Source organism: Trichechus manatus, unplaced genomic scaffold, assembly GCF_000243295.1.
Source record: "Trichechus manatus latirostris isolate Lorelei unplaced genomic scaffold, TriManLat1.0 scaffold00095, whole genome shotgun sequence".
Taxonomy (NCBI): domain Eukaryota; kingdom Metazoa; phylum Chordata; class Mammalia; order Sirenia; family Trichechidae; genus Trichechus; species Trichechus manatus.
The window spans coordinates 7,666,026-7,683,646 of record NW_004444031.1 but is presented as its reverse complement, the minus strand read 5'-3'; the positions used below and the strand labels follow the sequence as shown (position 1 = coordinate 7,683,646).

The following is a 17,621-nucleotide window of genomic DNA, read 5'->3' as shown; positions in this document are numbered from 1 at the left end:
GTATGTTACCCATTTGTACCACCCAGGGACTCCTGGGCTGATATAACAGATTAATGTATGAAGAAGCCCTGTCATGAATGTACACCCACTCAATAAATTTCTCCCATGAACCTTCACTGAGTATATTGGGCAGTACACGGATGGGGGGATAGGGGTAAGGCGGCAGAGCCGAGAGAAATACCCCAGAAGCACATGGGTCTTTCCCAAGTGTAAGGCTGTGTCAACCAAAGGTTTGGGCAGTACAAGATAGCTGAGAAAATCACCTCCAGTTACTTTTGGCTTTCACTAAGTATAGGATAAGAAAGGCAAAGAAGAGCTGGAAAAATGCCTATGAGACATTCCAGGCTTTCATCAAGGGCAAGGAATTGACTTCCACATGCTGGAGGCAAGGCAGCAAGGTGGAAAGAGTAGTTCAATGTGTAGAAAGTCCAAAGATGGAAAGTAAAGATGATTCCCTAGGATCCCAAGAGATTCATATCACACCATAAGGTAGAAAGATATTTCCCAAGATTCAGAAAGCTGGTGCTTGATTTGTAGAGATTATAGCAACCTACTAAGTCTCACTCTTGTCCTGAACCTAAAACCAGTATAAACCACTTGACTTTGAGTTGATTCAGACACATGGCAACACTATGTGTGCCAGAGTAGAACTGTGCTCCATAGGATTTTCAGTGCCTGAATTTTCAGAAATAGATCTCCAAGCCTTTCTTCCAAGATGCCTCTGGGTGGACTCAAACCTCCAACTTTTTGGTTAGCCCCCAAGGGAGTTAACCACTTGCATCACCAAGGAACAATCTTAAGCTTTATTAAAAGTATTGATCTTGCCTTAAAATGTTTTAAGCCAGAAATTAACTAAATCAAGGTATAATTTCCAGCACAGATATACTTTAACTCCAGATTAGATTGACTTAGTCATGCAAAATAGAAGCCTAATAGAAGACAGGGTATACTTATATTAGAGGAAAGTATTATCTACCTCAGTGTCTTCTTCTTTAAATATATATATATATATACGTATATATACATATACATATATATAGCATTTGGCATATAATCAATAAAAAAAAAATATTAAAAGGCAATAAAATGGAAACCCATCGACAAGAAAGGAAACAGCCAATAGAAGCAGACCCAGATATGACCAAGAGGTTGAAACCATGAGACAGGAATTTTAAAATAACAATAATGTCTATGTTAATAGATACAGTATAAAAGTTGTACAACATATATAAACATATGGGGAATTTTAGAAAACAGGTAAAATCTATAAAAATAAGTAGATGTAAATGATAGAAATACTACATCTTAAATGAAGAATTTATTTTATTGGATTTACACTACATTGTACAAATAAAGAAAAAGATGAATGAACTTAAAGACAAGTCATTGGAAATTAACCATACTGGAAAGTAAAGAGAGAAAAAGAGTGACAACATAGAAAAGATAAAGACTTCACTTTTACGATAAAACAGACTATTTGTTTAATATAAATAAGGCAATTCAGGTTCGTTCTTCTTGAGTGAGCTTTAGAAATTTGTGTCTTTCAAGGAATGTATCCACTAGTTTTCAAATTTATAGGTACAAACTTGTTCATGGTAATTCCTTACTAGCCTTCTCATATATGGATAGTTTGTAGTGATGTTACTTCCTATTCCAAATACTGGTAATTTGTCTGTTCTCTATTTTAACACCTCATATGTCTGGCTAAATGTTTATCAGCTTTACTAATCTTCTCAAAAACACTAGCTTTTGATTGCATTTCAGCTTTAGGTTTCATTTGTTTTCCTCTATTGTTTTTCTGTTTTCTATTTAATTGATTTCCACTTTGATATATTGTTCTTCTGCTTACTTTCAGTTTAATTTTTTCATCTTTTTTCAAGTTTCTTAAGGGGGATGCTAATGTAGTTAATTTAATATCTGTATACGATCCAGCAATTCCATTCTTAGGTAAATACCAAAGAGACTTGAAAACAGAGACACAAACAGATATATGTACAATAATTTTCACTGTAGCACTATCACAATAGTCAAAGGGTGGAAACAACCCAGATGTCCATCAACAGATGAATGAATAAACAAAATGTGCTACATGCATACGATGGAATATTACTCTACCATAAAGAGAAATGAAGTTCTGATACATGCTACAACATGGATGGACCTTGAAAACATTATGCTGAGTGAAATGTCAATCACAAAAGTAGAAATACTGTATGATCTCACTAATGTGAAATATCTAAATTAGGTAAATGTATAGAGATCAGAGCTTACTAGGGCAGGAAGAAGGTGCAAAGAAGAAATCATTGATCAGGAAACACTGAGTTTCTGTTCACTTGATGGAAAATTTGGAAAGAGATATCAGTGACAGTTACAGTGACATCACTAGGGGGTGTGGGAGGTGCAGACCACACCAGGTGACACTGTCGGGGGGGGACATCAAAATGACTATAAAAATTTTGTGTACTGTTTCAGCAGAAATTTGTTATTTTTTATAAAAATATCCCTGTAGTTAGTTATAATAACAGAAACACTTTTTGTAAGCCCAGCTTACTGGTATGAATATAACTACAAGACTAAAACTCTATGCTAATTTACTTTTTGAACCTTCTAATGCTCTCTGGCCAGAGCTGTCATTATGACCCAATTACAGTGACTCTTCAAATCAAGTGGTTTCATCCGCACACACTGCAAGCATGTGCTGTTGTTTTCACTGCTGCTGGTATTTTAATAGTTGCTGATTTTGTTAAATTTTCTGGTGTTTTAGCTACAATATGGTGATAATTAGCATGGGTGGGTGACAACACGAGTTATGCACTGGGTGACAAAAACCCTAGTGATGACACTGGTTACATAACATAAATGTTGTAATTGCTGTCACTGAGTTGTACACATGAAACACGTTAAACTGGCAAATGTTATGCTGCAACTTTCCCCCTAAGCAAACCTAACATTTGAGACTATCATATGTTGTATTTTCATTTCATTCAGTTCAAAATAATTTCTCATTTCCCTCTGATATATTCTTCGATAGAAATGTAAGTAGATATTGGATAGAGACGTTTAAGTAGATACTGATTCAGACGTGGGAAATAATTGGCATCAGGTACCTTCCTCACATGTATATACTGATCAGTACTCTGCTAAATACTCAAACGCAACCTCTCTGCAGGTTCTCTGGGGTTCTCTCTCTGTGTAGCTTTCTCCTACTTTGTATTCTATCCAGCAAGCTATAGCCATCTAGATTTCACTCAACTATCAACTCTGTCTCCTTAACTCATGAAATCTTCTTGGCTTTGCATAAATTCTCTTCCTCTGCACTGTTTCCTGGATACGTTTTTGAGTCAATATGCTGGGGTCCTCATATGGCTCACCTCCATTGTTTCTCATTTCTCTCAGGGATCACGCACGCTCCTTCATTGCTTGATGTTGTATTTTGAAAACCATTATTTTATATAGTTTTTTTTTTGTTTTTGTTGTTGTTTGTTTCAGATAGGAGAGTGAGTATAGTCCCTGTTACTCCATCTTGGTCAGAGGTAGGTCTGTCTACTTATATATTTTTAATTTAATTTAATTTGTTTTATTTTGTTTTTGTTCATATCTTTAAATTCAGTCTTTGTAAAGAAAAGAGAGAATGATTATCTACCACTGAGTTATAACACAGAAAATATAATTATATATTCCATATATTATATAATTATATATAATTTATCACTTGCAAGAAAAACACAAGATGTGTTTTGATTGAGGAATATATGACCATTGAGATGTGTGGGAAAAAATAAAACAGAATGGACTCAAAGGGTATAGTTTCTATCACAAGAAAAAATACCTTATACTAAGACCAGAGCTGGAAAAAGAAGAGCGGAATGAAAGAAATGCTGTGGAAATACCACACATTGAAGTTTTTAAATTTTACTTATTTCTATAATCATGATTTAATCTCAATAACAAAGTTAATTTTTATTTAACTAATTACCATTTGGCGGCCACTGTATATAAGGTTGGAAACACTGGTGGCATAGTGGTTAAGAGCTACAGCTGCTAACCAAAAGGTCGGCAGTTCGAATCCACCAGCTGCTCCTTGGAAACCATACGGGGCACTTCTACTCTGTCCTATAGGGTCGCTATGAGTCAGAATCAGTTTCATAGCAACAGGCTTGGTTATATATATATATTTCAATTATATATACATATATAAAATATTATATATATAATACATGTTTTGATTTTTTCCTCCTGTCAATTAGCCCTTTGAGAAGAAAGGAAGGAGGCATGACAGAAGCAAATATCTATAACGCAAAGTAGAAAATAGTTATCTAGAATGTGAAATTTAAGAATGTAGAAAAATATATGAGTCTCAATTATCCTGAAAATTTTAGCTTTTATGAATGTAATCATGGCATTTACTTAAATCACCTATCTCTTATTGTTACACTAGAATATCTTATTGCTCTCTGCTAAAAAAAAAATTTCAGGGCAGGTAAATACACATACATGTAAAAAATTTAGACAAAGTTTTGGTACATTTGATTAAAATTATCCAACTTGTTAAATGTCACTAATGTGCAAATAGTTAGGTACTTATAGTTGTACGTAAATTAAAACATTCTTTTAAAATCCTAAGGGAGTTTACTATTTAAAAGAGAAGCAAATGTGAATCCTTTTTGAAAATAAAAATAACATATGAAATTAAAATCTCTGATTATTATAAATGTGTTACATATAGATTTTCATATCCTGGGTTTTCTTAAAGTAGATATTGTTGAACGTATCAAATTCAAATAAAAATAATTACTTTTTTAGGTTTTACTGATTTCACTCTCAAAGAGCAAAACCCTCTCAGAAAATTATTATCAAGCTTAATTTTAAAAATAGCTTTAACATTCTCAATTTAAAGTATTTTTATAGCTTCAGGAATGCAGGTCTAAGTTGTAGAGCCTATTCTTAACATCACTTAACGACCCATTTAAGTAAGCTCTGCAACACAAAAAATCTTCTGAAAATGGAGTTTTAGCTGAAATATTGACCTCGAGGTTAATTTTAGTATATTATTTCTACAGTTTCCTAAAGTTGTTGGCAAAAATTTCTAAATACTTTAACTTAAAAAAAAAAAAAAAACCATCTGCTTTTATATTAAAAAAATGCTGGAAATTTTGTAAACAGATTAGTATTTTGTTTAGAAAAATAAATTACTTTGCTATTTAAATATTCTTTGACAAGGTTCTGCAAAATAATTTAATTTTACTTAGTACATGTAATCTGATTTTTAAAACATAAGGTATTAAACAAACTCTCTTCAAAAACGAGATGCCATAATGTAAATCAGTTGATAGTTTAAATTTCCCAAAAAATCTATATTTCTATTTTCTCATCACTGTCAATCACATAATCTTAAAGTTTATCAGACCATTTCAAAATAAACTTAAAAAAATATGTTCATGTTACTTTTACATTACTTCAGTCAATTAAACTGAGTCTTCTGAATAAATGGTTAATTTACACAATATACATGCTATTGGAATAAAAATAATATTGAGAAATAATATTTGCATGAATGTCATTAATTCGAATGGTAAGTCAATTAATTAAGTTACATGGGTGTTTCAGTCACTCTTTTTTTTATTTACAGATGCGTTAATGAACTACAGTCTACATTACATTTATAATTGTAAGAGATTAAAACAACTAATTGCTCTATTCCGTCTTCTACAAACTAACTCATAATTAACAAAAATTGTCCAAATTTTTGTTTTTGGAAGATAAAAGCTGGCATGATTTTGCAGATCTAAATATATTTTTGCTGTTTTCTGATAGTTATCTTATTTGACTGTATTTTTTAACAATACTCTGTCTCCTAAATCTTTAAATTCTGTGAATCAAAAGACAACTTCATTTAGTATTTATTCAAGAAATTAAATGCTAAAAAAAAAAAAGAAGAAGAAATTAAATGTCTACTGTTTAGCACTTAAAGTGCAAGCCATATTACCTCGGCAAACAAATTATGAATCTTATTATCCTTAACTTGAACCTTTAAAATATGAAAGCAATGCATTGACTCTTTAAGGATTTAGTAAAGGAGTTAAGCTCCTGATTTCAAAGACAGTACAAAAGCAGTTTGCACTGTATTATTTTTTCACCTATAACAATTTCAGTAGTTGAATGCCCTTGGAACCTGCCTGTTTTCCCCTTTACCTAGCCAGCTCCCCATACCCTAATAAGTTACTTTAAGCACTTGCAATCTTAACCAGCCTTATATTTGAGGAGAGGCAATTTTTATCTGTGCAGAATCAATGAAAATAAAGGACATTCTCCACAGAAAAGTGCACAGACATACAAAAGTCTGCATGTAATTTAAGGAGCCTTTACACCTCCCGAAGTGCTTGTGGATGGCAGGTGTCCAGCTCCATGCTTGCTTGAATACATGGGTCCACATGCTCCAGCACCGAGCCTTTCCCTGGAATCTTCACAATAACCTAGACTGCATCCAACTCTGGACCAGAGGATCATCATCCACTTAAAATTACAACTTCTTCAAAAGCAACTCCATTCATGTCTTAATTAAATAGTAAAAAGTCTAATTGCCATCCTCTCTTTGCCCCTCCACCCTACCTTACCATTGCCTGAGCTATGCACTTCTGTGCTTGTATTCTTAGCCATGTTGTTGCCACGTCTTTCTCTTCACAATCTGCTCCTCTATTATTCCCGTAATTCTTTCTGTTTCCTCATCCAAATCTGAAGTCCCACTCTTCCTTCTCATCTTCAGCCACTCTACAAACACTTCAAAATATTTTTATTATATGATCTGGAACTCTTTCCATGGTTATTGGTAAGTAGGCACTTCCTGTAGCTTTTTCAATGCGAGGCTGTTGACTCTCCCTCATTCCAGGTTACTCCTTTCTTCTACCCAGAGCTGCTCTTAGATCACACTCTTCCTATAAAAGTCATGCTCCTTTAGGGCTGATTTCTACCGCGCAGCTAAACTATAATGTTCATGAATCTTTACTATTTCCAGTTGTATCACCAGGATCTAAGAACAATGACTGTCTACTGTAGTTTATGGCATTAGAACTTGTGCTTTTTGTGGCACATACGTCTCTTGTGAGAGAAAAGAAGTACATGCAAATGCCTGTTAAGTTTTGACATGAATTGTATATGAATATTTCTTACTTAGTATCGGGGCAAAACGCCTATTGTATAATTCCACTTTGTGCTGAACCAAAGAAATCAATAGCCAAATAATAAACACAGTCACAAGAATGATGCCTTCTGTTAGAAAATAAAGTTTGATTTAAGTTACTGCTTATATCGTTGAAATTGATTTTTGAAAAAGTCTATTTCTCATTAGCAACCTCAAGCTAGATATCTCTAGTAACATCCTATGTTACAATATTTTTAAATTGACTAAAACATCTGCATTGTCCTGGCTACGTTTTGATCTGTACAGTGTAAAAACTATTATATACTGATTACTCAATATAAGATTAGCCGTACATGTCAGGAGAAAACTAACTGTAGCTGTGTAATTTCAGTCTATGGAAGTCTTTTTCCTAGTCCCAGCCACTAGCAATATTGACGTAGTTTATGCAGAGACTTTGCAGTATTATTTGTGTAGCCCTTAAGCTAAAAATTATTACATATCACTTCTAATTTTCTCCAACATCTTGGACAAAAGACATCTCTTGGAGTAATCTTTTCTAGCTTTACCAACATAATATTGAAGTAGTAAGCTTTCAACTGACACAAACACACACAGATTAATTTTAGTCTCACAAAGCAATAAAATGATATACTTAGTGGCTGCCTTTTAAATTAACCATGAAATGGTATATTTGAAACTCTCAGAAATTCTCCTTATATTTTGTCTTGATTTTATTGACTTAGTCTAGGATCACACTGTGCTGACTCTTTGCTCTGTTGATTTTGCAATGCCTTTTGGCCAAAAACAGTAATATGTTGACCTGGCCTGTCAGAGAAATATTTCTAAAAATTCTATTGTTTTGGAGACCATAGCTTCTTTCTTTTTTCCTTTCTTTCATGGGAGAAAATAAAAGCTCCATTATTCTTCCATATTCTCAGTTCTCTCAAAGTCAGCCTTAGTTTAGCCAAAGGCAAAGGATTTTAAATGAACACATGGAGTTAATCCACTAATTCTAGATCATGGTGTGTCTTGACTTCTCAGAACGTAACTAAGCACTTACGCTTCTTAGTTGAATCTTAAATTAGAAAGAAAGTTCTCCCTAAACTAGGACTTCTTAAGGATTTTTCTGCCATGGACCACTTTGAAACTAACAAAGCTGCTTCTCAGGATAGTTTTTGAATGCATAAATTAAAATGTGAAAGATTAAAAAGAAAGTTATTAAAACAAAGTTTACCCAAGTACACCTTTGAAGGAGACTGTGCACCTCAGGTTAAACTTACACAATTTAAGTGTATTTCAATTTACATTTGTCCATGAAAAACATTGGCCCAGTTATGAACAGGAAAAAAAAATCAAAATATATACAATTTCATGTTAAACTTATTACATAACTCAAAATAAATGGAAATCTTAAAAGTAATTTTTATAATTGTTTAAATCAATGGGGCATGTAAACACATAGAAATGCATTGTAGAGTAGAGAAAAGCAATGGAAGAGCATAATTTTAGAGTAAACTCATTCATACCTTTATGGCAGTGGATGCAATTTGAATGTGGTGAAGTCTCCGAAGGGTGCTGTCCCGGTCAATGAAATAGGAAGCAGCTAGTTGATGCAGTGTCTCCAGAGTGACTGAAGAGCTATTGGTGCTGGAATCACTCCCTTCAGATCGTTTGCTCAGCTTCCGCTTGTCCACAAAAATTGTGAGCGACTCCTCTCCTGCATTAACAATATTTAAATTATGCCGTTTTCCACTTAAAATCAATTTTCAATCATCTTCAGGTGGGAAAGCCTAGATTATGGACATAGTGAAACAAAGGAGTGATAAGTTTTGCATTTTTATCATTGTTGTTGTCCACATGTATTTTCCAAGCACCTACAAGGCCTGGGATTGTAGGCTTTCAATACATGTTTTGTGGATGTTGAATAGCTAGCTTTTGCTAAGTGATTTCTCTAGCTTTTGCTGACTTTCTCATATAGTTTAGACTTCCTAACACCCATATGACCAAAACAAAAAGTTTATTTGTAAAATCAACAATGTGGGGTGCATGATATGAAATTGTAGTTATTCAAAAAATTATACCACAAAACAGCATAGCAAAATGCAAACATGACCAGACTCAACAGTTTTCAATTGTACCTTCAATTGTTAATGGTTTATATTGAGAGTTTTCAGCAGTGGTTAAGAATGAAATATGAGTTTCTCTCTAGCTTCCCTTCTGTCTGATTTTCCTAAAGTATTACACAATCCTAGATTGCTAGATATAATCTTATTCAACCATAAAAGTATAGACACAAAATCAACTAAAATGTTTTTAAACAATGAAATATTTATATTTTCATAGTCTATTCATTTCTTTTTTATACATATAATCAAGATAATCAAGAGTTTGCTTTGTTTTTTATTTGTGGATGTTACCTAATCTAGGTTTTATTGATCAACCTGAAAAAAAGTAGGCAAAACAAACAAACAAAAATCCAAATTTGCTACAAGAAAAACAGCTGAAAATGAATTAAAATTAAATGATTTTAAACAAAAACATTTAATAGTACCCTTTTTCTCTATTAGTAATAAATTCCAATGTTCCTAACACACAGTATTATACTAAAATACTGTGTGTTAATAAGCATTACAGGGAACACTAACCTTCATGGAAGATTTAGGAAATGACAAAGGATTCTCAAAGGCAAAATTTAAAATATATAACAATTAAGCTGCAGTTTTCAGTATTCAAATTCTGACAAAAAATAACAGTGTCATTACAGTTTAACATGAACCTGAGATCCTCAGACTTCCATATTCTCGGAAGTTCATGGAACACAAAATTGTCAAACTTGATGCTTGTTCTAGTTCTCTCAGGAACCCATCTGTTCTAGTGGCATTGTGCCCACTTACAAACTGAGAAGCCAGCATTACAGAAGGCCAAATTGTCTGGTAGAATAGTTTGCATTTCCTCTCCACCTTAAAAATAGTATCAACTTTAAAATGACATAGCCCGGTTGATTAGTCAGTCCTAAATAGGAGCTCATACTTTTCTTCAAGCGTTCAGGTCTGCTGATACATCTGTAAGGTGTCAACAAATGTTATTTCTGAAAGTCACATTCACAGTTTGTATGTGGACTCCAAAATGCACACTGTGAGTCAAGCCAATTAACCAGAATAACTAAAGAAAAAAAAATCCCTTAAGAGTATGAGTGGGTGGGTCAAATCATAAACAGCATTAGGACATGTGCCTTATAAACAGCTTTGTGGAAGGAGCATCTGAACATGAAAAGAGAATACATACCTCAAATGCAAAACAAACAAACAAACAAATCTCCAATAATTATTTATTCCCAGAAGAAGGTGAGCCCTGTGCATGTATTTGTGTGATTGCAAATGAGAATGATCAATGAATCTGAGAAAACGCACACGTACCAAGTTGTGAGAGAGTACCAAAACAATAAACAAATCTGTACATGGATATAGAAAGAGCAACAGTGCTGTGGCAGTTTAAGAAATCAGTTTTCACATATTTTCTGCAAATACTCGCGTGAATAAAGACAGAGCTTCATTCTGAGAAAAAAAAAAAAAAAGACATATAAGCCAAATTAAACAAAACTTGAATTCTAGTGCAAAAATATGACAGAGTAGAACTGCCCCATAGGGTTTCCAAGGAGGGCCTGGTGGATCCCAACTGCCAATCTTTTGGTTAGCAGCCATAGCTCTTAACCTCTGTGCCACCAGGGTTTCCATGATATCTATATTGAAGAAGAAACATTTTAATCTCTAGGGCTGGAGCAACTTAATGTAACTCTGAGAGACAGAGAAATGGCTACACCAAGAGCCCATATTTTGCATATTTTATAGTTTACAGTAACACATAAGAGGGAGCCCCTGAATGTAAAGCTGGGATGGCTACTTCCTCCTGCTAGGTTATCTCCTTCTAATATCCCAGAAAAATCTACCTCATTTAAACATGTGGAACAAAAGAGACTATGGTTTTATACCATACAAGCTTATTAAAATAAAAATATCAGGACGAATCTAACAACATTCTGACAATCAGAAGAGACAGATGAATAATGTTATCTAATATTTTACAATGAGCTAAAATAAATAGAATCAATGGCTGAAACTTTGGAAAATAACACAAATCAGAAATAGAAACACTCTAAAATTTTATGATTAGACAAGAGGAGAGATGTGAAAGAAGAATGGACATATCTCAGGAAAGAAGTAGGAAAATAAATAACTGATGACAAAATTAAATTAACACAGGAGTTAATAATAGGAAATTCAGTAAGGGGAAAAAAGTATAGAAAATGAAAGAAAAATTAATGAGGAAAAAGTATTCATAAGAAAGAGATTTAGACAACAGTAAAAGAAAATCATATATACATATATATATATATATATATATTTACGTGTATATACTTTTGAGCCCTCTAAAAAAAATGAATGTCATGTAATGGAACATATATTTTAAAATACAATTCAATATTTAAAATTTAACTCCAAAGGGCTTTCCTAAAATTAAAGAAGACTTGAAGCCACATACTGAAATAGCACATAGGATAACGGGGAAAACTAACTCAGAATGGTACACAAAAAGATATATAAACTTATTGGAATTTAAAGATATAGTCAAATCATCTGAGCATCCAAACAAAAGTCCAATTCAATTGGTGGAGGGGCAGGGATCAGATTATCATTAAACATCATGGCAGCAGTAAGTCCTGCTATGAAACAATAGAGCAAATTTTTACAATGCTCAAAAAAAGACATTGTCAGACAAGAATTTTATAGACAGTCAAACTGTCTTTCACATGTAAAATTACAGACAATTATGAATGCACAAGAATTTGTAATATTTCCATGAGCTCTTTCTGAAGAATCCACCTAGGCAGTCAACTTAAGACAACAATGAAATGATTGGAGAAGAGATTAAGAGGATAAAATAATATTCAAGTGTTATATGTGCTGACAATATAAAAATAATGCACATAATAAAATTGAGAGTACAACAAAATAATAACGTGTGCATTATGAGTTTTTTGCAAATTGTGCATGACCCCCCATGCAAGTTATTTTCATAAGCGTGCTATACCAATATTTTTTACCTGTTGCTGACTTTAATTTCATTTTTTTTCCTGTTCAACGGATTTAATGTTACTTGGATAAAACCGATCGCATGGACACTTCATTTAAGGTAGGTATTTTCCTAAAATGAGTGCAACCAATGGTAAACAGAATAGGCTTGTGATGAAAATGAATGCCATGTTGAAAGCAAAGAGTATAAAGGCACAAAGAGCTAAAAATTAGTAAGAAATTATCATAGACCTAAAACTACAAGAAAAAATGTTGTTTATATTTTATTGCTTTCATAAATCTTAAACTGAAACATAATTTTTGATAATCAATGTCTTTGAAATCAACCAATAAACGTCATCAGAAGAAATTGTGTTTTCATATTAAGGTAGACCATTTTAGTTTATTCATTCATCATCATTATCATCATCATCAGACTCCCGAAACCCTTCAAACTCCGATCTCTCATCAGCTATCATCACTGAAATATCTTAGAGTTGCCTGCAGACACTCTTCTGTGACTTCTAAACAGATGTCATCATCACTGCCTTCAGTGTCTTCATCTACATCATCAGTATTCTGCTGGTACACAATCCCAGCATTTCCAAAGCCATTCCAGATGGTTTCTAGGGTTATTTCTCTCCAAGCAGAAGCCACCCAATTGCAGACTTCCATAAACATTGCCTGCTTCAGTCAGCCTGATGATGTGAACTCATGAATCCCAGACTGTATCCATTCATCCCATTCTCTCTGCTCATAAAAGTCTTGAACGGGTGGTTGGCCGCTAAATCTAGCAGCTGCAGCTTGCAGGTAAGGCCACCAGGAATGACTGCTATATGGGCACCAGTTGAGGTAACATAATTTTGAACATTTTTTTCTTTGGAAGCAGTCATAGTGTCGAAAATTAGTAAAGACTTCTTCAAAAAGAATCCCCCCCGCCTGGCCCTATATATCTACCCATACTTTCAAAACATCACAGTCTATCCATCCTTTCTTATTACAATGAACAACCACACTAGTGGGCAGTTTTTTTTGTGGGGCATAGTAACTATCTTGAAAGTCACCATGGGCTTTAATTTCACCCAGCTTGCCATGTAGCCAAGGACTACAGTGAAGCAAACCCTCTCCTGCTGCGTGGTTGTAACGGCTACAGTTTTCATACTTGAAGCAGCTACAGTCCTGGTGGCCAGAATGTCAAAAGACATCAAAACTTTGTCCGTATTAATTATGTCCATTGCAGAGATACTGAATTCAGAGACTTTTTGGTGACAAATTCCCAGAAGTTGACCATCCTTGCTCCCAGTCATCCAGAAGATGCTGGCCTAAAGTGGTTCTCATTCTCAAGGAAAGACCATTCCTGTTCATGAATTTAATAATCCAGGTGAAATCTCTTTGAAATCTAGGATTCCTCTTTAATTTGTCAGAAGCTTCTCTTTGATCTGAGTTGTGACATTAGAAACAGCTTGATTTTATTCCCTTAGAGAAATAATTCGCTCTTTCAAGTTGTACTCCAACACAGGCTATTTCACTTTGGGTCCAGAATGTGCACGTTTTCGCAGATTCATTTTATCCAGTTCCTTTCTCTCCTTTTCCATTCATGAATCGATGATTCTCCAACTTCAAACTCTCTCACTCACTGCTGCTCTGTTGTTTCTTTTGCCCTTGCAACAACTTTCAATTTGAAGTTGGTAGTGTACTACTTGCATTTAATTCCTGCTATGATCCTAAAGGTTTATAAAATTTAGATTTATAAACTGAAAAAAATGTGCATGATATAATTGATAACTGGCTGGTTCTAGTAAAGAAGTTGCAAAATTCAAATGTGAGGTGTACAAGAAGCAAGGGTCTTTTTATATGTTCCCAAGCATATGACTAAGGTGACTTATGGTCATTGATCAAAGACATTGATGCTAATAAGACATAATTAGACTATGAAATAAGCAGACTCAACACAACTTAGGAAACCCTGGTGGTGTAGTGGTTAAGTGCTACAGCTGCTAACCAAAAGGTCAACAGTTTGAATCCACCATCTGCTCCTTGGAAACTCTAAGGAGCAATTCTACTCTGTCCTATAGGGTCACTATGAGTTGGAATCAACTAGACGGCAATGAGTTTGGTTTGGTTTAACATAGCTTAATATTTTCACTTAAGATGATTTGATAAGATATCAAATTCACTGTTGAATCAAGAGTGATTGTGTCTCAGTTTTGGTTTGTTTACTCCTCAAATTAAAAGCTAGAATTAGAAGATGACTGTGATAATTGTGTCGATGCAGACTGAATCGAGATTCCTACTGATAGCTTTTTGATGCCATCTATGCAGTGCAGGTTTCACTTTGTTTACGCTTCCGATTGATAACACGTGATTTATGGACAGGCCTCAGTAGGTTCAAGGTTCCAAGTGATGACTCAAAAGCAATGGAGATATTATATCAACTTAAATTAATAGAAACAAAATGCACAGTTTCAATTGCTTATTTTCTGATAACCAAGGTGCTACCAAACCCTTGACTTCTTGACTTACATCTTTATTATACAAATATGCTCAAAAGACAATATTTTTGGACTATTGAATGAGGGTGAATTAGTTCAAAATTCACTTCTGGAAATGTCATGAGACATACACAGTATGTGCAAGGGCATGCTATGTCCAAACTTTTTTACATAATTTCATCATTCCCACACATTACATGTGTGTGCATGTTGTTTATGTGGGCATGCTATTTTCAAAAAACCATGGTAAGCTAGCTTATTACCTCATTAGCATTAACTATAGTAGAGAAATCTCATCTGAAACTAACAATTCAAATATTAAAACTAAAGTATAATCTCAGTATTGCTCATACAAGGAGATGATTAAAAGTATTATATAACACAATAGTATATTTAAATACTTCCTAGTTGACAAAAGAAATACAAAGAAAGGAGGAAAAAAACATATCATATGCATATTCTCCATTTGTTTATAAAATACAAAAAATATAATGGAACAGAGTCTAAGCTTATTAGTTAATGAGAGTTAATAAGTGATCTTGTACATTCATTGATAAAGCCTTTCATATTTATTGATAATATTCCATTTCATATTGGAATACAAAGCAAAATGCCAATCTGTGACATAAGTAAAAGGCACATCTGATTAAGAAAGGTCAAAAATAAAACAACAAAGATACACTGATAAATGTAAATAAACCCAAAGCAAAGTTAAGGATCTTGATATTAGATTTTGTAGAATTCAGGACAAAATTATCAAATGAGAAAAAAGAATAAAAACATAGTGCTAAAGATTAAACTTTACAAAGTTCATCTAACAATGGCAATTTTCTTAAAGCGGAAAATACAGGAGATACATGTTAAATAGACATACACTGCTAAGATTAGGAGACTCCAACGCACATTTCTTAAACTTAAATAGATCCGGTAGGGTTAAAAAGAAAAATAATGATGAAGAAGATCTATCCAACATAATTAATAAAGTAGATCTTATAAGTAAATATTAAGGTTTTGAGGTGACGCAAATATTTTGCTCTCAACTGGAAACCTAAAGTTTGTCAGTTTGAACTTACATAGTGATGCCACAGAAGAAAGGTATGGTTATCTGTTTCCATAAAGATTACAACCAAGAAAACAATATAGAACAATTCTACTCTGTAACACATGGGGTCAACATGAATCTAAATCGACTTGATGGAAATGGTTTTATAGGTAAATATTAAACCCTATGCTAACAATGGAGCACTGGTGGTGCAGTAGTTACGAACTTAGCTGCTAACCTAAAGGTTGGCAGTTTGAATCCACCAGCTGCTCCTTGGAAACCCTACAGGGCATTTCTACTCTGTCCTATAGCATCGCTATGAGTCAAAATCAACTTGATGGCAGTGGGTTTTTGGATATTAATAATAGTGGAAAGAAACCTTCTTTTCAGGAGTACATGGGACATACCGTGTATTCTGTTCCAAAGAAATTTTCATTAAATTCTAAAAATTCAGAGAACATTATAGTGTCATTGCTTGATAGCGATATGATAAAATTGAAAATTGAAACAAAAGAAAAGGCGTTCCACCTGGTGGGAAAAAAAAACCTATTATATAATTCTTGACTAACAGGAGGAATGCCTAAAAATTACAATTTTTTTAGGAAAAAAATAAAGAAAATGTTAAATGTGAGAATCTAAGAAAAACAGTTAAAGCAGTGCTCAAAGAAATATTCATAATATGTAAGATGTATGTTATATATATCATGAAAATCATGAGTTAAATATACAGGTCTAAAACTAAAGGAAATATGACAAAAAATAAGCTTGTAGAAAATAAAAGATCTAAAAAGATAAAAGTGGGTATTAATGAGTTAAAAAAATAGGAAAAAAAAAATAAACTAATCTCAAAGCAGCTTCTTTGGAGAAAAAAACAGCGAAATACACAAGCAACCAGTCAACCTACTTTTTTTTTAATAGAGAAAATAAATTGCATTAAGAAATGACAAAGTTAAATATATAATAAAAAGAAAATTATGAAAAACATAAAAACATTATTTTGTAAAATACTTTGCAAATAAGTACTTTATTTTAATAAATATGTCATTTATTAAAAATTACCCCAAACTTATGGAAAATATACACAGAAGATTAACAAAAAATGCAGAATGCTGTCAGAGAACACCTACACACACACACACACACATGCACGCACACACACACGCACACACATACTACACTTTAGTGGCCCAAATGGTCACAGGGGAATTGGGCCAAAACCTTAAAAATCAAAAAATTTGATACCACTTAAAGTGTTTTCCAGAGCACATGAAATAGAAGAAAAATTTCAAGTTATTTTTATTTATTTAATTTTTGGGGGAGAATATAATGAGAGCGAAACCCTGGTGGTGCAGTGGTTAAGAGCTCAGCTGCTAACCAAAAGGTCAGCAGTTCAAATCCACCAGCCACTCCTTGGAAACTCTATGAGGCAGTTCTGCTCTGTCCTATAGGGTCACTATTTCCAAATATTGAGAATTATAACAAGTTAATAACTGACATCTTAGAGCCAACTTTGTGAAGAAGAAGTCGATGCACATCTTTATTAAATTCAGACATGCTGGAAATGGGAGACAGTATCGTGACCACATTCTCTTACCCTCTTTTAAAAACTCTCTCTTCCAAATAACTGTAGGAATGTTTCATTTCACTATATAAATACAATATTAATAATTTGCATTTATAGTGAGTGACTTCTTACTTGAATCTAATTATTAGATTGCAGAACACCAGAGTCTGTGCCAGAATAACTCAACTACAATTTTATTTTATTAAACATTAAACTCTGCTTCCGGATACTCAGAACCCCGGTGGCACAGTGGTTAAGAGCTTGGCTGCCAATCAAAAGGTTGGCAGTTTGAATCCACCGGCTGTTTCTTGGAAAC

At 33.5% G+C, this 17,621-nt stretch overlaps 1 protein-coding gene across 2 annotated transcripts in view; it reads right to left on the bottom strand.

Annotated features, from left to right (window-relative positions):
* BRINP3 (BMP/retinoic acid inducible neural specific 3) overlaps positions 1 to 17,621 on the bottom strand; it is a 467,772-nt gene that overhangs the window by 202,917 nt on the left and 247,234 nt on the right. For both annotated transcript variants that reach the window (XM_004382564.1, XM_004382565.2), the window contains one exon: positions 8,665 to 8,855. In XM_004382564.1, the coding sequence (XP_004382621.1) occupies positions 8,665 to 8,855 (191 nt within the window). The remainder of the gene's footprint in view (positions 1 to 8,664; positions 8,856 to 17,621) is intronic.